Here is a 19975-nt window from a genome sequence, read left to right on the forward strand (position 1 = left end):
AACTTATTTTCAAGTTGGCTGGAGTTTGACAGAGGTAACCATCAATAGGAACGACTCTGTTGTTTCTCCTTTGAGCCCTGTCACCCACCCAACCAAACCTCTAACAGGTCTATCAGGAAGCAGCTCAGGCCTTCATGCAGTGTCGACACAGGGCCATCACCATTCTTCTGTCGCTTCCCCCATTGGCTCAGCCCCTATCCCCAAAGACCATCTTCGTTCAACAAGTTTTACTGAGCACCTGTGACAGGGAGCTGGGGAAGTGACAAGGGGTGGGCACCGTGGTGGTCCACCACCACCACAGAGTGCCAGGTGCCCGCTGGTGTCTCGCCAAACTGGTTCTCCCATCGCTCTCCACTCACACGTGTTGCACATACTGGTTAATAACTGCTTGCGGTCTGTCCTGGCATAGTCCCCAAATTCCACAGGGAACGGGGTGTGCTTCAGCCCCTCCTGCTCTCAGTAAGAGCTGGGAAATTGCTCCATCTCACACACTCCTGACTTGCCCCTGGAGGGCTGTGTTGCTGCGAAGACGCAGGGGCCAATGAGAGGCCACCTTAGTCCTGATCCATGAGAAAGTTACAAAATTGAGCATAAAAAAGGTACAAGCTTGTTTTGTTTTCATTCCTGCTTGATGCTACTAAGCACTCTGAAAGGCATTAGCGGCACTCTTCTCATCCTCCCATAGCCCATCTGACATAGAGTTATCATCCTCATGTTACAGATGCTGAAACTGAAGCTCAGAGAGGTTAAGGAACGTGTTGGTATTCATACAACAGGTGCCTGTGGGATTCCAACCCAGGCCTGTGTGAGCCCAGTCGGGTCAGGGACAAAAGGGTTTCACTGTTGCCTAATAAGAGAACCCTGACTACGTGGTTACAGGAACGCTGGAGGGGCCCAGGACTCCACACGGAGGGGAGACCCCAGGGCGTAGTTGGGACTGTATCCTCATGAATTCAGGACTGAAAGTGCCAATGAGGGAGAAAAGGCCACTCAGAGACCCAGCATGGTCACACAGGGACCTCAGAATTGCTCAGGTTTAGAGAAAGCCTAGGGAAAATGCTGATTCAGGCAGGGCTGAGAGCCAATCCCAGCTCAGTCATTTCTAGCGGTGTGACCTTAGGTGAGTCACTGACCCTTTCTGAGCCTCAATTTCCTCAGTGATAACAGGAGAGTGATACTCATAAAGTACTGCAGAGATTACAGTAGTTAACGTAAATAATGTATGTATGGTGCCTTGCTACAAAGGCCCTCTCCTTCCATCCCCTACAGAAGGAGAGGGTCACATGTAACCAAGGCCAGATTCCAGAATGGTGCAAATCTGTTGGCATAGTACCAGGATGCTCAAAGCCTGGTAGAGGATTGTGGACCATCTTAGAAGTTTCTCTCTTTCTCTCATGGCAGGGGGTGGGGGAAGGTCATGTCTGGAGCAAAAGTGTTGAGATAGGGCCAAATAAGGGTTCTCTGCTGGAGCAGGCTGAGTAATGGTGACAGATGACAGAGGGAACACAATTCTCAACTCCTGTTTTCTACCCGTTTCTCTCCTAAAACAGATATTTAAAGTGGAAATGAGAGAACTGAAGTTCTGGAAAGGTGAGAATCAAATCCACAGCCCATTCGTTCAGCAACTTCCTGTCTCCACCCCGTGAAGTTCAGCAGCGCAGCGGCACAGAGGGAATTTGCACAGATGGTTGTGGTGGCATGGCCCCCGATCTGTGAGGAATTCTGGAGAATAGAAGGGGAGCCAAAGACTGGAGGTGAAAATAGGAGCTTCCAATCTTTAGGGAAAGACTTCCTTGCCGGTCCAGTGGTTAAGACTCCACGCTCCCACTGCGGGGGGCGCAGGTTCGATCCCTGGTCGGGGAACTAAGACCCCACATGCCTCACAGCCTAAATAAATAAATTAATTAATAATAATAAGGAGGAGGGAAAGATAACCCCCACCACCATTTGGGAAGGTGAGAGAGGAAAGCAGCGGTCCTCAGGAGCTAGCTGGGGTTTGCTAATCCCTGACCACTCAAGTGGGCACAAGCATCACCTGGGTGATGGTCAGAACTGCTGAGAATCTCGGCCCACTCTAGACCTACTCATCACAACTCGCATTTTTTTTTTTTAACCTTTCTTTTTTTTGGCCCTGCCGTGCGGCATGCGGGGTCTTAGTTCTCCAACCAGGGATCAAAACCGTGCCCCCTCCATTGGGAGCATGGGGTCTTAACCACCGGACCACCAGGGAAGTCCCACAACTTGCATTTAACAAGATTCAGAGGTGATTCGAATGTACATTCAAGACTGAGACGCGCTTATCACAAGAAAAAAAAAATTGGAACTACGTGTGGTGATGGATTGTGCTGGTCATTTCACAATATATACAAATATAGAATCATCATTATGTTGTACACCTGAACCTAATATAATGTTATATGCCAATTATACCTTAAAAAAAGAAAAAGGGAATAAAAAACAGACAAGAAGCACTGCTGTGACCTACTGTTGGAACCTGTATGAGGTGAGTGTTTTTTTTTTTTTTTTGGCCATGCAAGCACAGCTTGTGGGATCTTAATTCCCCCACCGGGGATCGAACCAGTGCCCCCTGCAGTGGAAGGGTGGAGTCTTAACCCCTAGACTGCCAGGGAAGTCCCAAGGTGAGTGATTTTTAAATGTGTCATCAAAAGCTAGGAGTTCTTTCAAGGAAGGCCCCCCCCCCCCCTCCATGGAGTATAGTGAGGAGAGGCTCTGTCTGGGACCCAGCGGCTTGCTTCACTTGTTTTAAACAGTGGGCTTCCAAGAATACTTTTCCTTTGAAGAGGCAGGCCACAGCTAAATGATGTTTGAAACTCTTCTATGCCCTGTTATGGAATATCTAATGCTATGGAATGCTGCACAGCCTTACAAAACATGGAGTGGATCTGAGACCACTGACACACATCAGTCTCAGAATTGCTCAGTGAAAAAAGCAAGTCTCAGAGCAATCTATATAATAGTAGGTCATTTATGCAAGTAAGCAAAATATACATAGGTATATGTATATTAATCAATTATCTAATGGTTAGTGGCTTTTTCGTTCAGGGTCTCACACTGTCACACTCTGATAGGGGTTAAGGTGAAAGCTTCCTCACATGTCTGGCACATGGGGTGGGAACACTCACGCAAGCAGGGGTCCGGAAAAGCTGTGATCTATTCCCTCTGTAGCCTGTCTTTGTGGTCTCTCCAGCATGGGGGCTTCAGGGTAGCCAGACTTCTTACAATGTGGCTTACGGCTCTAGAAGTATGTGTCCTAACACAGACAGCCAAGGGGAATCAATATTGCTTCTTATGACAAGCCTTGGGTGTCACCTAGCACCACTTTTGTCACACCTTAGTGAGACAGGCCCAGAGGCCTGCCCAGGCTGTGGGGTAGAGGACAGAGCCTCCACTGAGTGGGTGTGGTAAGGTTTTGGAAGAGCATGTGGGATGGGAAATGTTGTCATGGCCATTTTTGGAAAATACATTCTGCCACAGAAAGTTCATATACATAAATGCAAATAATATATAGAAAGAAAGTCTGGAGGGATCCATACCAAACTATCAATAAACCTTTCCTCTGGGGAAAATAGGTTGCAAATATGTTTTATCTTACCTTCATATCTATTACTTGAGTCTTTTACATTGAGATACAATATACATTATTTTATGTGTTTAATGAAAAGGAAACAGAAGAGAAGAAAAAAGTAAAACTTTGCTGTAAGCCTTTTATAATAAAATTATTTAATAGATTGGTATTTCTGGGGAATGTTGTATAATTTCATGAAAGCATTTAATTAGGTTGATTATAATATATATAAACAAGATGCAGAAATGTGGACAGCATTATTTTATTTTATTTATTTTTATTGGGGTATAGTTGTTTTACAATGTTGTGTTAGTTTGCACAGCATTATTATTATTCTTCTGTCTTTATTAAGATATAATTGACATATAACATTGTATAAATTTAAGGTGTACAATGTGATGATTTGTTACATGTATGTATTGCAAAATGATTACCACAACAGGGTTAGTTAACACCTCCATAAACCTCACATAATTATCATGTGTGTGTGTGTGTGTGTGTGTGTGTGTGTGTGTGTGTGTGTGGTGAGAACATTTAAGATCTACTCTTTCAGCAACTTTCAAGTATAGAATACAGTATTGTTAACTGTAGTCATCATGCTGTACATTAGATCCCAGAATTTATTCCTCTTATAACTAGAGGTCTGTACCCTTTGACCAACATCTTCCATCTCCCCACTCCCCATGGATAGGATCATTTATTCATTTAACAAATATTTATTGAATACCTACGTGGGTTAACCAAACAGCTATTCCCAGAACATTTTTGTTCTGAGTCCATTTTGAGGGACATGTCTGGTAGTTCCATCCATTGTCTCACCCTTTTTCACATATTTATCTGGAAAGAGAAAAGCCAGGCTTGGTAAGGAGTGGCATGTTGGTGTAAAAAAACTTCAATATATTAGGTAAAAATAGTGAAAATATTCAGCCTCACTCTTGCAGTTATCTATTGCTATGTAACAAACCACCCTACAACTTAGTGGCTTAGGGGACTTCCCTGGTGGTGCAGTGGTTAAGAATTCGCCTGCCAACGCAGGGGACATGAGTTTGCGCTTTGGTCCGGGAAGATCCCACATGCCACAGAGCAACTAAGCCCATGCGCCACAGCTAGTGAGCCTGCATGCCACAATTACTGAAGCCCACGTGCCTAGAGCCCGTGCTCCACAACAAGAGAAGCCACTGCAATGAGAAGCCAGCGCACTGCAACGAAGAGTAGCCCCCACTCACTGCAACTAGAGAAAGCCCACGCAACAAAGACCCAACGCAGCCAAAAATAAATAAATAAAATAAATAAATTTATTAAAAAAACAAAAAACAAAAAACGTAGTGGCTTGAAACAGCATCACATCACCATCATCATTATCATTATGGTTCTGGGCTTGCCTGAGCTCAACCAAGCAGTTCTGTCTTAGGGTCACTCATGGGATTGCAGACAGACAATGGCTGGAGTCCTCCCAAAGGCTTCCTCACATGTTTAGTTGTCAGCTAGGACCTCAGCTGGGAACGTCAACTGGAACCTACACTTGACTCCTCTGTGTCACCTTGGCTCCCTCACAGCATGGCAGTAGGCTACCAAGAACAAATGTTCCAACAGGACTGGATGGAAGCCATATCATTTGTGACTAGCTTTAGAGGTCCCAGAGCCTCACTTTCAGTGTAGTTCTAGGCCTGCCCAGATTCAAGGGAAGGGAACATAGATGCCAACTCTCAATGGGAGGAGTGCCGATGCCATGATAAGGAGAGCAAGGGGGCTGGGAGAGTTTGTTATGGCCATCTTAGAAAATACAATCTGCTATTTCAGTAATTATAAAAAATGAAAACTAAACAATGACGCTTGTAGTTTTCAAACGATCAGTGGATTCGGTTAACACTGGGTCAAAGCCAAGTCCTTCTGTATAAGGCCAGATGGGCTAAGTTGTGTTGCGGTGATGACCACCCCCCAAATCTCAGTAGCTGAAGATAGTAAGTCTCAGTGCCAGACAGTGCCTGGCTGTCTCTGCAGGGTGCCACCAGCTGGTGACTCAGCTCATGACACTTGTCACACACAGGATAGTAGGGGGAGGTTCTGCTCCATGTAGCCACTCAGTAGTGACCCAGGCTGATGGAGGCTCTACCATCTTGTAGCTGCACTCTCTGGACCACAGATACCGATGAGGGAAAGAAAGACCAGAAAATCACATGTGGGATTTTTGTCGCCTGTGAGCCTGGAAGTGACACACTATACTTCCTCTCACATTTCATTGGTCCTAACTGTTCATATAGACCTGTCTAGCTACAAGGGGCTGGGGAATGTAGCAGAGTAATTGGGGTTTGGGGTGAGCGTTTAGTGGTCTCTGCCACATCTTGTGTGACCTCCACAAGGCCATACACGATCTGTCCTTCCACCTTATCTCTCAAACCTTTTCTCCAGATATCCACATGGCTTACCTCTTCACCTCCTTCAAGTCGTTGCCGAGATGTCTCCTCCTCAATGAAGCCTTTCATGATCACCCTACTGAAAATCGTAACCCACCCTTTATTCCTCTCCTTCACCCATGCTGTCCCTTATTCTGCTTTTTCTAAAGTGCTTATTACTTCTTTTTTTTTCTTTAAATTTCTTTATTTTTGTCTGCGTTGGGTCTTCATTGCTGCGTTCAGGCTTTCTCTAGTTGTGTTGAGCAGGGGCTACTTTTAGTTGCAGTGTGTGAGCTTCTCATTGCGATGGCTTCTCTTGTTGCGGAGCACGGGCTCTAGGTGTGCAGGGTTCAGTAGTGTGGCACACGGGCTCAGTAGTTGTGGCGCACAGGCTTAGTTCCTCTGTGACATGTGAGATCTTCCCAGACCAGGGCTCGAACCTGTGTCCCCTGCATTGGCAGGCGGATTCTTAACCGCTGCGCCACCATGGAAGTTCCTACTTCTTTTTTTTTCAATTGAAGTATAGTTGATTTACAATATTGTGTTAGTTTCAGGTGTACAGCAAAGTGACTTGGTTATATATGTATATATCTATATTCTTTTTTCAATTCTTTTCCGTTATAGTTTATTAAAAGCTATTGAATATAGTTCCTTGTGCCATACAGTAAATCCTTGTTGTTCAAAGCTCTTGTTACTTCTAACATACTAAAGTATCTGTCTTTCTTTGCAATGTCAACACCATGAGGGCATCAATCTACGTCTGCTTTGTTTAATGACAGATTCCAAGTACCTAGGATAGTGCCTGGCACAGAGACGGTACTTAATAAATATTTGCTGAAGGACTGAATTTTTAAAAATACTTGCTGTCGGCAAGGTCGTGGTAAGACTAACACTTCTATGCCCTCTTAGTGGGACTATAAATTGGTGTAATAGAGTTTTAAATAAACTTTTAATTTTGGAATAGTTTTAAATTTACAGAAAAGTTGCAAAAACAGTACAGAGAGTTCCTGTATATCCCTAAGGTTAACATCTTACATTCTTGTGGTACATTTGTCAAAACTAAGAAACCAATATTAACATATTATTATTAACTAAACTCTAGACTTTATTCATTTTCACCAGTTTTCCCACTGGTGTCCTTTTTTCTGTCCCAAGATTCAGTCCAGTGTACCACATTGCATTTGGCAATCTGTATTTTTAAAATGTGTGTTCCTTGCAGAGGAAGGGGCCTTGTCATGCTACACTGGGAGTGGTAGGAAGGCAACTGAGAGGTTTCGCAAGCCCCACGAGGGCAGATTTGTGTTGATTTGCAAGAGTCAGGCTGGGCTTCATTCTGGATCAAGGAGTACTGGCCGCATAGGGTGTACCAGTTTTCTCTCACCTGTGCCCTCTTTCTTTGTTAATTGATACAGATTTTCTGGAGGACATTAGGTCATATGCAAAAAGTGCCTTTAAAAGGTGCCTACCCTTTGACACAACTTCCCTTCTAGGAGTATAGTCCAAGGAAATAAACCCAGGCACAAAGATTTAGGTACAAAGATGAATCAGGAAGGAATCTTTGTAAATAATAAAACATGGCGCTGAGGAATTTCAGCAAGCAGCGATCTGTTAGGAGACGCTGATAGCACTCAGGGTTGTAAGGAGTGAGATGACTTGAGCTGGGAAAGATGACACGCTGACCCCTCTAGGGATCTCAGTGCCAGAAACTGGTGTCTGTCTCTCCAGGGTGCTGCCAGCTGGTGACTCAGCTTCAACTGGCTTTACTTCCTGGGTGCCGCCCTCAGAATTCAAATTCTGATTGCAGAAGGGAAGGGAGTCTGTATCTATTCTATAGCCTTGAGCAGGAGTGTCCTGGTCAGGGGGAGGCAGATTCTGCTAACCATTAATCCCACCAGTCATTTGGAGGAAGAGAGGATCAGTACCCTAAAGGAAACGACTCAGGACTTCCCTGGCAGTCCAGTGGTTAAGACTCTGGCTTCCCCTGCAGGCAGGGGGCACAGGTTCGATCCCTGGTCAGGGAACTAAGATCCCGCGTGCAGCATGGTGCGGCCAAAAAAAAAAAATGATCCAGAGAGAACAATGCCAACAGAGCCCCCCTACAAGGGATTTGCAACATAACATTCTTCTATATATCAAAACTTACCCCTCTAGATGGTTATTGTATAGTGGATGGATTAAGTAAATTATTGTATATCCCATTTAATATGGTGAATTGTTTACAGTGTTAAATGGAAAAAGCAGGTTACAAAATAAGATGCATAGTGTGATTCTAATTACAAATATGATTAGAAGAAAATACATCAAAATGTTGCAAGTAGCTATCATTTGGTGATGGTATCATGAATTATTTTAACCTTTTTTTGCTTTTTAAATATTTTCTAAATTTTCTACAATGAGTATGTATTATAATCTGCAAAAACCTAATTTTTTAAAATTTCATGCTCTTTGATCTAGTAATTTCTGTCCTAGCATTCTAAGGAGATAATTAGAAATGTAAATAAAGATATTATACCCAAAGATATACATTGCAGAATTATATAAATTAATGAAAATGGAAAACTGTCCAATATTATGGGAATGTTAAATACATGAACTATATGGGCTATGTTATAGACATTAATAACGTTTTTGAAGAAATTTTTAAGACATAGAGAATGTTTTTCACAGCTAAATGAATAAAGCAGACTCTAAAATTGCATATATAGTGTGATCTCAGCAACTCCATTCAGTCCCTCTGGTTTAATTCAACAGTAACAATGTGGGACTTCCCTGGTGACTCAGTGGTTAAGACTCTGGGCTCCCAGTGCAGGGGGACTGGGTTTGATCCCTGCTCAGGGTATTAGATTCCACATGCATGCTGCAACTAAGAGTTTTGCATGCCACAACTAAGGAGCCCACAAGCCGCAACTGAGGAGCCTGCCTGCCACAACTAAGACCCGGAGCAACCAAATAAATAAATATTTTTTTAAAAAACACCAGAAACCCCAGTGCTAATGCATTCTCTTTTTAAAATTTTTTTATTTTATTTTACTTTTTTCTTTTTTAAAAAAATAAATTTATTTATATATTTTTTGGCTGCGTTTGGTCTCCCTTACTGTGTGCGGGCTTTCTCTAGTTGCAGCGAGAGAGAGCTACTCTATTGCAGTGTGTGGTCTTCTCATTGCGGTGGCTTCTCTTGTTGTGGAGCACAGGCTCTAGGCACGTGGGCTTCAGTAGTTGTGGTGCACGGGCTCAGTAGTTGTGGCTCATGGGCTCTAGAGCGCAGGCTCAGTAGTTATGGCTCACAGGCTTAGTTGCTCCACAGCATGTGGGCTTTTCCCGGACGAGGGCTCGAACCCGTGTCCCCTGCATTGGCAGGCGGATTCTTAACCACTGTGCCACCAGGGAAGTCCCTGCTGATGCATTCTTATGTCACATGACTAAAAGTATTGCCTGTAGAACAGTTCTTCTCAAACTGTCTGTAATGAAGGGTGACATCTTAAAATTTCCCATCTGTTATGGACTGATATTTTCGTGAAATACAATAAAAACTAGTTATTAGAAAAATGAAATGAAAAGACATAACATATAAACTCAATCTTTTATTAGATTCAGGGTTAAAACTGCTGGCTGTGAGTTTCTAAATGCTTGCTCTCAATTTCGGCATGTGTCCCAGTAGCGGACCAGGAACAGCTTGTGGTGCCTAATCCCAGCAGCGCTGCTGTAGAACAAGGGACACACCACTCCTCCGTGATGTTCACACCTCAGTTCTAGAGCCGTAGCGTGCGTTGGCTTTCCTTTTCATAAGACTAGTATAAGCTCACTGTAAGAACAGCACAGAAAGATATTTCCTCCTCCCCAAAGGTGACCACTGCCACATTTCTTGTGTATCTTTCCAAATAACATGTACCATTGACAGCTTTTCACATCATTGCAGTCAGATCTAGCTCATCATTTCTATTGGCTGCATAATGTACCATTGTGTGGCTGCCCTTCTAAGATCATCACCATTACAAATAATACTGCAGCAAACACTCCAGAGCTCTTTGCTCCCTTATCCAGGTGTCTCCACAGGTAAAATTCCTTACTGGGTTTGTATGCTTACATTAAAAAAAATAAATATAATTCACAAACCATTAAAGGTGGTACACCCTTTTAAGGTGTACAGTCAGGTTGTTTTTTTACTATATTCAGAGTTGTGCAGCCATCACCACTATTTAATTAATATTGTCAGCATTCCCCAAAGAAACCCCATATCATGAGCAGCCACTTTCCATTCTACCCTTTCCCCAGGCCCTAGCAACCACTAATCTACTTTCTGTTCTGGACATTTCATATAAATGAAATCATACAATATATTACCTTTTGTATTTGGCTTTGACTCAGCATAATGTTTTCAAGGTTCTTCCATGTTGTAGCATATATCAGTACTTCATTTCAATGGTTGAATAATATTCCATTGCATGGATATATCACCTTTTGTTTATCTATTCATCAGTTGATGAACATTTGGATTATTTCCACTTTTTGGCTACTATGAATCATGATGCTATGAACATTTATGTACAGATTTTTGTGTGGACATATGCTTTCAATTTTCTTGGGTATATACCTAGGAGTGAAATTCCTAGCTCATATGGTAACTCTATGTTTAAAATTTTGAGGAACTGCCAAATTGTTTTCCAAAGTGGCTCCACTATTTTACAAGCTCCCTAGCAATATATGACTTGTAATTTCTCCACATCCTCACCACTTGCTATTACCTATTTTACTTTAGCCATCCTAGTGGGGGTGAAGTGGTATCTCATGATTTTGACTTGCATTTTGTTAATGACTAATGATGTTGAGTATCATTTCATGTGCTTATTAGCCACCTGTATATCTTCTTTGGAGAAATGGCTTTTCAAATTCTTTGCCCATTTAGTTGGGCTTCTTATTTTTGAGTTGTAAGAGTTTCGTTTTTTTTTTTTTTTTAATTTCTTCCTCCCTGCCTCCCTTCCTCCCTCCCTTTCTGTGTTGGGTTTTTGTTGCCTAGCACGGGCTTTCTCTAGTTGCGGCGAGCGGGGGCTACTCTTCGTTGCGGTGCGCGGGCTTCTCATTGTGGTGGGTTCTCTCGTTGAGGAGCATGGGCTCTAGGCATGCGAGCTTCAGTAGTTGTGGCGCACGGGCTTAGTTGCTCCGCGGCATGTGGGATCTTCCCGGACCAGGGCTCGAACCCGTGTCCCCTGCACTGGCAGGATTCTTAACCACTGTGCCACCAGGGAAGCCCGTAAGAGTTCTTTTTACATTGTAGATATAAATCCCTTGTCAGATATATGGTTTGAAAATATCTTCTCCCATTTTGTGGGTTGTCTTTTTATTTTCTTGAAAGTGTCCTTTGAAGCACAAATTTTGAATTTTGATGTTCAATTTATCTATCAATACTTTCTCTTTTGTGGCTTGTGCTTTCAGTGTCTAAAGAAACCATTGCTTAATCCAAAGTCATTAAAATTTATATCTGTGCTTCTTCTAAGAGTTTTATAGTTTTAGCTCTTATGTCTAGGTTTATGATGTTTTAATTTTCGTTTATGGTGTGAGGTAGGGGTCCAACTTCATTCTTTTGTATGTGGATATCTAGTTGTCCCAGCACCATTTGTTGATGAAAAGACTACTCTTTCCCCCATTGCATTGTCCTGGCACCCCGCACTTATATTTCTGATGTTGCCAAATTGTCCTCCGAAGAGGTTGCACTGGTGTATAGCCCCAACCATTGGAGCTAAGTGTCTGTATCTCAGATTGGGCATCAACAGTTAGGAAAAGACTTGATGAACTGAAGCTCATCAGGGACCATCACTAGGGTCGAGTCGGGTGAGCCTGGAAGAAGAGAGTGGCATGAGAGTGTGGGGTGAAGGAAGTGGAAATGCTTCAGAGAAGATAAAATTTTATGCAAGGGAATATAATCTGAGCAGATGGGCCTGAGTTTAAAGACTTTTTGCCCCTTACCAGCTGTGTAGCATTGGGTAGTTATCTAATCCTCTGAATCACAGTTTCATTATCTGTTAAACAAAAATGGTGACTGCTTACCTTTGTAGAGTTGTTGTGAGGAGTAAGTGTATGTAAATATCCCAGCACTAACGGTAGCTGTTGTGACTTTTCTACATGTGGTGCCTGCAGCTGAGATCATGTGATTGTGGGGGGGGCATCACAGTGGGATAGTGTTGGAGCCATTTGGTGAGTGTGTGACTTTTTTTTTTTGCAGTACGTGGGCCTCTCACTGCTGTGGCCTCTCTCGTTGCAGAGCACAGGCTCCGGACACGCAGGCTCAGCAGCCATGGCTCATGGGCCCAGCCGCTCCGCGGCATGTGGGATCCTCCCAGACCAGGGCACAAACCTGGGTCCCCTGCATCGGCAGGTGGACTCTCAACCACTGCACCACCTGGGAAGCCCCAGAGACTTTTAATGACTGATCATGTGTAGAAACTTGGATCCACTGGTACGTGTCACTGTCACCCAGAGCGAGGCGGTACTTGAAGTTTTTGCTGTGACATGTTAAGGTGGGGAGAGGATGTGACTGAGATTGAATGTGACAGCAAGACAGATCCTGAGTGACAGAATGGAACGGAGTGCAGGGAGATGTGCTGCACCGGGCAAACTTGTGTGCGCCCACCGAGTAGGAGCTGCTTGGGAGTTCAGATGTCAGGACAGGTGTCTGTATAGACTGTCCCCTCCTCCAGACTCCCCTCCGTGCTTCCTGAAACCTGGGAGGAAAGGAGGGTGGCTTTCCTCATGGACACGGGATTTTGATCAGAGTGTAGAACCCACGATACTAAGGAGCTGCGGCTCAAGCACCTTTGGTGTCATCACCCAAGGCTCAGGAAAAGAATTTGCAGCAAATGTGTGCAAAACGGGTGGAGTAGAAGCCGGACTGGTTTCTCCTCCTCTTGGCTTTAGTCTTCAGAGTGGCCAATAAAAGCAGAATCGAAACCTAAGCATTCCTTCCTACTCTCTGTCCCCTGGGGGAGGGAAGAGAGGAATAAACGCCACATCTCATTAAGCATTGATGAGCTCAGGCAGGCAGAGTGGGCCCACAGCCGAGGCAGGCAGGAGGCTGGGGGAGGTTGCAGGAAGGACTCCCCAGCTCACCAGGGAACATCTGTCCCAGAACTTGCAGGCCTGCTCTGCAGGAAGTGAAATAAGGGGTTAACAACAGATGTGGGGGTAACAGCTGCTTTTATTAAAATGAAATCAGAAGGGCCACAGGGACAGGAAGCTGGGTAGATGTGGGGACAAGAGAGAGACAGTGGCAGAGACAAGACGGCAGATCTATGGAAACTGCCTGGAAGGGTCAGCTCTAAGGTGCAAGAATCCTGAGGGTGAGAGAGAAAAGGGGAAGACTGCTCTTTGTACCGTATGAAGCTGAAGTAATGAGATCTTAAATATGAGTGATCCAAGGTGACTTTATATACAAGGTATAAAAGATTGGCATGAATATTAGTTTGAACAGGGAAATGGGAACTCTTTCTCTGAGCTCAAAAAGAAAGAAAGCCATGATTAAGGCTGCACAGAGTATAGGGGTAGGAGAGAATAAATACCCTAGTGACCCACATATAAAACAGACTGTAAACAAGGGAATGAGATTTGAGGTTAACGGAGGGTCATCTTGCCTAGGCCGCCTTGGACGACAACCGTGTCACAATGCCACGTGGGCATTCATGAGCGCTGTCCACCCGGTGTGAGGGTGACGGGCTGGAGGGTGAGAGGCGTCACAGCAGCAGAGTGGCCTGGGCTTCAGCAGGGCCGGAACGCACACTGCTGATGAAGTGGGAGTGGGGACAGGGAGCCTAGCCCTGGCTTTGGGGTCTGTGAAGAGGAGGGAGGCAGCAGGAAATCAGGCCGTTGGGGCAGTGCTCACGGTATTGGGGGGGCAGTGCTCACGGTATTGGGAGGGCAGCAGCAGACGCAAGAGCAATAGCTTTCTCAGGTCAAAGGGCAGGCCCTAGGTTCATTCCCTACCATCTGGCTGGAAAACCATGGGGTTCTGGGACTTCAAAGCCACACAGCCAGACTCAGAGACAGGGCTCCCTTGAGCCAATTAGAGTCCCTGCCTGTGGCCAGGTAGACAAACTCCTCCCAGCTGGGGAAAGGGTGAGACTCCTTGAGCCCTGCCCAGTCCTGAGCTCTGGGTGTCTGCAGGGAAGTGGAATAGTGCATTAGTGTTAAGAAAAGCATCCAGCGAGGTAAGAAAGGCTTCAGTAGCACCCACTGCCTCTGTCACTTCCGCAAGAATTTCTTGTTGAGGAGGAAGATGAGAAGGTTGACGTTGACCTTGGCCTTGTTGAAGAGTTTCATGACAGCCACACCCTCGTACTGGAGCTGCAGGAGGTCCTAGGAGGAAGGGAAGGGGCAGGGAGGCAAGTCTGAGGGTTTCTCACGGTGGCCCATACAGCTAGTCTATAAAACACTAACATCTTGGAGCCTTACACAGTCATCCAGTGGTACTGGCCACTGAAGTGGGCATTGAAACCCCCTTCACAGATGAGGAAACCAAGGCCAAGAGACAAGTACAGTGACTTGACCAAATGTCAATTCAAGCAGAGCCAGGGCTTGAAATCATTTAAAAGACAAAACAGCAGAGCAAAAAGATTTGGATTTAAAATCACTGCTTCCCTGAACACTGGCTTATGACTTAGGCCGCTTAACCTTTTAGTCTCAGAGCCTATAAAATAGGGATAATGCTTGAGAGCTTCGGAGAGGATTAAATGAAGTAATGTGTAAAGTCCCTGACATGTGATAGGGCTTCAAATATTAATCCTGCTCTGACATCACCAGACCACTCCACTCTCCTGATGCTTGGCAGTGGGGTCTGTGTCAGGGCACAGGGACAGAGAGGCTTGGGCTACAGAGACCATCACCCTTCTCTTCAGGAATAGACGATATGGATTGGGTGGGGAACAGAGTTGATGTCATCCGCGGCCCAGGGAAGCCAGGCGAGGCTGCCATCTTTAGGCTAGCACTGAAAGCCCATCCGTCGGGTGTCTTGAGGGCTCATGGGAGTGTCCCCTCACCTGATAGTGAAGCTGAAATCGCTCCATGTCCACACCCAGGAACTTGGCATTTACTTCGAACTTTCCTGCCTCATCTCCAGGGGTGATGTCAAAGATCACATTTCTGAAGCTATCAAGAACAGGATTCAAAACAGGGACCCACTGCCTCTTTCCAGGGCTACAGCCGCACTCTTCTACCCACCGCTGCTCATCCCAGGCAGTGCTGTGAGTCACCCAGAGCCAGGTTTTCCCCCATCACTCTCTTTCTCCTTCCATTTTTACCTTTGCTTACACCTCAGCTCTTTTCTCTGCCCAGCCCTAATCAACTGTTCTCTCCTCCAGGACACTTTCCCAGCATCTTCTGCCTTGGGGTGTCTAGAACTGTGCCAGACCACACCCACTGCCCTTATCTCTGTCTGGAAATGTCATGTCTTCCCCATTGTCCTAGCAGCTCCTTCAAGGCAGGGACCATGTATCTCCTTCCCTCCCACCTGGTGCCCAGCCCAGAGCCCCACCCCCAGGTTAGGACATGGGAAAGGTCAGACATTCTGCCCTCCAAAGACACATACTGAGAGGTGGGAAGATCTTCAATTTCCACCAAGACACCCTTCTCCAGGAGCTGGGCAGCAGTGTAATGGAGAGATGGCTGCTTCTTCCCTTTCCCAGAACTCCTGATGAAGAAAAGGCCCCAGAGAATTCATCTAACAAACCCTTCAATACCAAAGACACTACTTCTCTCTGTGGCTGGTAGGATGGAAATTAGACCCCGAGGAAGACTTCTCACTGGTGGAGGAAAAAGTAGGGGGCTGCACTTGAACCCAAGACTTTGCGAGTGAAACTCAAAGACCAGAGTCAGGAAGGGACCATGCTGTTCTGCGGTGAGATGTCCCTATCAAAGTTGGTAAAGAGTGGGGCAAAGGTCGACATGGGCAGGAGGAGAGGTCACAGGTAAGCTTCAAAGTGTAGGAAGGCAGCACCTACTTGGAGCTGGGGGCCAGGTGGTCCAGGCAGGACCGGATGTACTGGCTGTAGTAGTCGCCCTGCTCCTCATAAAAGGTGGTCTTAGTGCTCAGGGCCTGGAACGTGGCCTGGAGCTTCACCAGCTCTGCCTTCCGCCGCTGCCGGTGCCTGCGCTGGTTGCGGATGTCCTGGGGTTGGGGGCACCAGGGGAGGGGTGAGTTGACCCTTCCTGGTAGGAGAGCCTCAAGGTCTGATTCAGGCCCAAGAACAACTTACTGTAAGGATCTTCAGGAAAAGCAGGAAGAGGAAGATTTCAAGGTTGTTTTCCCTAGGAGGAGGGCAATCTCAAGTACCCTATCCCAAACCCTTGAAGGACGTTTCCAGGGCCTCTCCCCCATTGAGGAGTAACTGTTCCATGGCTCCTTGTTTCTTAGTGAAAGAGTTTCAAGAATACTCCCTTCCCTGACGAATTTTGAGACCTTTCCTTCAAAAAGGACCCTTGGAGATCGCTTGGCCTTCCCCTGGCTGGTGACAATTTTGGGTAGGCACTCACCAGGAAGAGGCCTGCCCTTGAGGTGCCGGCACTATGGACATGCGTGCACCCACACACACACACACTCTCTCTCTCTCTCACTCCCTCTCTCTCTCTCTCTCTTTCTCGTCCTCCCGCTCCGTCCAGGCCCAGGCCGTTACCTTGGCCAGTTCGTCTACCAGCCCCTGGTAGCCGTCGCTGGCGCTGACCAAAGCCAGGCCCTCGAGCCGGCGCAGGTTCCGCAGGACACGCTGTTGCTTCTCTGCCAGCGGCAGGAGGGAGTGAGCTGTCAGCGAGCGGTGTCGTCGCAGCGACTCTGGGGTCTGGACTTCACAGGCCTGGCGTCGGCACATCAGCCGCTTGTGGGCTGCTTCCTGGGGGGCAGAGATGCTGAGGGGTCTAGCAGGCCCCACCATTCTCCCCCAAGCCATGGTCCAGAGGGGGAGGGGCGGGGGGAGGTGGCTTGTGAAGAACATCAAAGTGTACAACCTCGCAGATGCTGAATGGCCTTGTGGGTCACCTGAGAGGAAGAGTGGCCAAGGGGGACCCACTAGGAGTACAGTATAAAGGATTCCCGTAGACACTGGCTGCGACTTCCCAATGACGGAGCTTTGTGATGGCTCCAGGGTATCTGGGGTTCTCTCCCTCCTTCTGTCCTGTGTTTTGGGACAGGCCTCTACTGGTTGTCCCCACCTGTTCTCTGGGAAGCCCCTGGCTGAGTCTGTACTCCAGCTGGCCCAACTTGCCCCTGGCCACCCACCACTCACCACCTTCTCCTGCCTCCAGGCCCTTAAGCAGCCCACTCCCTACGCTGAGCACCAGCCCTTCGGTGCTCTTCAAGGGAGCCTGCCCAGACTGCCTCTCTGCACCCCCAGCAACTCCTAGCACTGACAGCAGGGGCTGGGGTCCCGGCAGGACTCACTCTTATTTCAGTGGGGAGTAGGGAGGGAGGTGGAGTCTTGGCACTCTGCAGCCTGAGGGTCTCTGGGGGTCAAGGGCAGAGGCCTCGGTCCCCCAGAGCTTGCATAACTGGTGAGCACAGGTGTCTGCCCAGGAAAGGCATCAGCCATGCTGGTGGGGGGCGAACGAGACAGTACCTGTGGGCCAGCCTGCCGCTCACCTGCTCTCTGGAGGCCGAGAGGGACAGGATCTCCTTGAGGGAATCCCCAGAGTGGAACTGCATGATGTCAGCCAGCAGCTGCTTGGTGCTGCAGGAGGAGGGAAGTGATGGGGGAGAGGTGAGGGACAGGGGGAGGGTCTGGACATGGGGCTGGCTAGGGTGCTAAGAGTAGGTGGACCTTGCCCCATGATGCCCTTGCATCATGGCTGCCAGGGATGCTTGGGTGGTAAGGAGAGAGGGTGCGATGGGGGTAGCTGTTGTGAGGAGAACATAACCAGGAGGAAGACCCAGGAGGTGGGTCGATGGGTCTGTGATACAGAGCTACCATGGTTCCGAACACACTGTGCTCTCTTACACCTCTGTGTCCTCTGCCTACAATGCCTCCCACAAATGGTCTTCCTTTGAGTCCTTTGGCTGAAGGACACACTTCCTCCTCTGTGAGACCTTTCCCTACCTAGGTGTCCCTCTGAGCTCTCAAGCACCTGACACCCACCTCCTTCTTGGTGGCTCTCTGATGTGTGCTCACCCCTAGCCTCGCCCCACTGTAAGGGCTTTGATGGCAGGACAGAGCTGAACACCCAGCTCACTGGTTTACGGGGTGAATGGGTGAGCAGAGGGGTTGCCTTGCTGGCAGGGGGATCCAAGTGGCGACCTGGCTCCTCTTCTGCCTGGATGACCAGTCCAGCCCTGCTGGGGGTCCTCCCTCACTTTTGCAGAACTGGGGTTGAAAAGCTCCATGCCCATCTCCTGACCATCACTCATAAGGATAGGGAATTAGAACACGAGCTCCTCCACCAACTGGCTGTGGGACTTTAGGCAAGTCACTTAACCCAAGTTTCTTTCCTCCACTGGAAGGCAGGGAAACCATCATCTACCTCACCGTTTGTCCCTTAGGTTAAATGATGTATAAGAAAGCATTTGGTAAACAGCACAGCAATATGCAAACAACTGTGTTGCCAATGTCCTAACTATTCCTTTGCCTTCAGCCACAAGACAGAGCAAAAAGCTGAGGCTGCCAGAAGGAAAACAGCTGAGATTGCAGCAAGGGGAAGGCCAGTTCGGCTTCAGGGAGAACTTTCTGAAGGATAAGAGAGCCCAGGAAGAAGGTGGGATGGCCACTCCAGAGTAGCCATCTTACTGGCCTGGGGAGGCTCAGGGGGCCGAGGGTGCTCTCCCACCTCAGAAGCAGGCTCCGGGCATTGGTGTCGTCAGCATCTGTCTCTAGCCCTTCAAACTTGTTGGTCAGTGTCAGGGACACTTCTAGCTTGCTCAGATCCACGTTCCCATCTGCAGCTACGTTCTCCCCTGAGGTAGGTGAGGAAGGAGAGAGACTAGTACACTTACGCACAGATGGCGCCATGGTAAATAAATACACTGCTCCATGAGTCCCCCTTCCAGGAAGCTTTCCCACACTGCCCTGCGGCACCACCCTGTACCCTCAGCCCTGAGAACCAGCGGAAGGGCTGTTAACCACAGAGCTCACCCTTGCATTACTGGGGCTGTGCCTCCCCAAGCCTGGAGCTCCTGGCTGTCTCCCATCTGTCACCACCTCCACCCTGCCCTTCCACCCCTGTAAGCCAGCTTCCTTCCATTCCACAGCTCCTGAAATCCCCCCTCATCAGAGACACATTTTAAGACCCAAGACAGGCCCTATCCCTCCACAGCTCTCTCGCATGATTTAATTGGCCATTTACATGATGGTACGGGGTGCCCTACTGTCTGTCCACTTTCTCCATATCAGTCTGTCCATCCCAGGACCAGAGGGAGAGAGGGAGAGCGTGTAACCAGCTTCCTGGCACACGTCCCCGACTGAACAAAAACTTGAGGGCGCACATTCCCATGCCCTGCCCACCTGACTGCCTGTCCCTGCCTGCAGGCCCCCCCCACCCGCCCCAGCTGTCAAGGATGGCACGCACCAATGAGGTCAGGGATGGTGGGCAGCTCCCCAAGGTCCTCCAGGAGCTCGTGCAGGGGGTCGCAGTGATCAGGGGCGATCCAGTCCTGGTGTTCTAGCAACAGCTATAGGATGGAGGGAGAAAAAGAGATGCAGAGTTTGAACCAGGCCTTCCAGAGCCAGCCCACCTACCCAGCGCCCCCAGGTTGCCGCCCCTCACCCTGTGCGTGTTGACCAGCTCCCCCACGGTGATGTACACCACAGGTTTGGCCACAGCCACCATGTCTGAGTACTCATCCATCGCAAAGCGCTCTTCTGGCTCTGGCACGTGGCAGGCTCGGCAGATGAACCTCCTACCTCCAGAGGAAGATCATGTGAGAGGGTGGGGTGGGCCGGCACCCGCCACATTTCTATTCCCATCAGCCTTTCGCCGGCCCTCTCCAGTGACTGCTCAAGCCAACTGTGACTCTCCAGTCTCGGCTCTGGCC

At 47.7% G+C, this 19975-nt stretch overlaps 1 protein-coding gene across 1 annotated transcript in view; it reads right to left on the minus strand.

Annotated features, from left to right (window-relative positions):
• Positions 1 to 14157: 14157 nt before the first annotated feature.
• Positions 14158 to 19975, minus strand: part of IQGAP3 (IQ motif containing GTPase activating protein 3) — a 37452-nt gene continuing 31634 nt past the window's right edge. The window contains exons 29-37 of the mRNA XM_059064588.2: positions 19708 to 19840; positions 19510 to 19612; positions 18772 to 18898; positions 17594 to 17681; positions 16635 to 16847; positions 15963 to 16129; positions 15551 to 15652; positions 15003 to 15111; positions 14158 to 14322 (exon numbers count right to left, since the gene is read on the minus strand). Coding sequence (XP_058920571.2) covers positions 14209 to 14322; positions 15003 to 15111; positions 15551 to 15652; positions 15963 to 16129; positions 16635 to 16847; positions 17594 to 17681; positions 18772 to 18898; positions 19510 to 19612; positions 19708 to 19840 — 1156 coding nt within the window. The 3' untranslated portion in view covers positions 14158 to 14208. The remainder of the gene's footprint in view (positions 14323 to 15002; positions 15112 to 15550; positions 15653 to 15962; positions 16130 to 16634; positions 16848 to 17593; positions 17682 to 18771; positions 18899 to 19509; positions 19613 to 19707; positions 19841 to 19975) is intronic.

Source organism: Kogia breviceps, chromosome 1, assembly GCF_026419965.1.
Source record: "Kogia breviceps isolate mKogBre1 chromosome 1, mKogBre1 haplotype 1, whole genome shotgun sequence".
NCBI lineage: Eukaryota > Metazoa > Chordata > Mammalia > Artiodactyla > Physeteridae > Kogia > Kogia breviceps.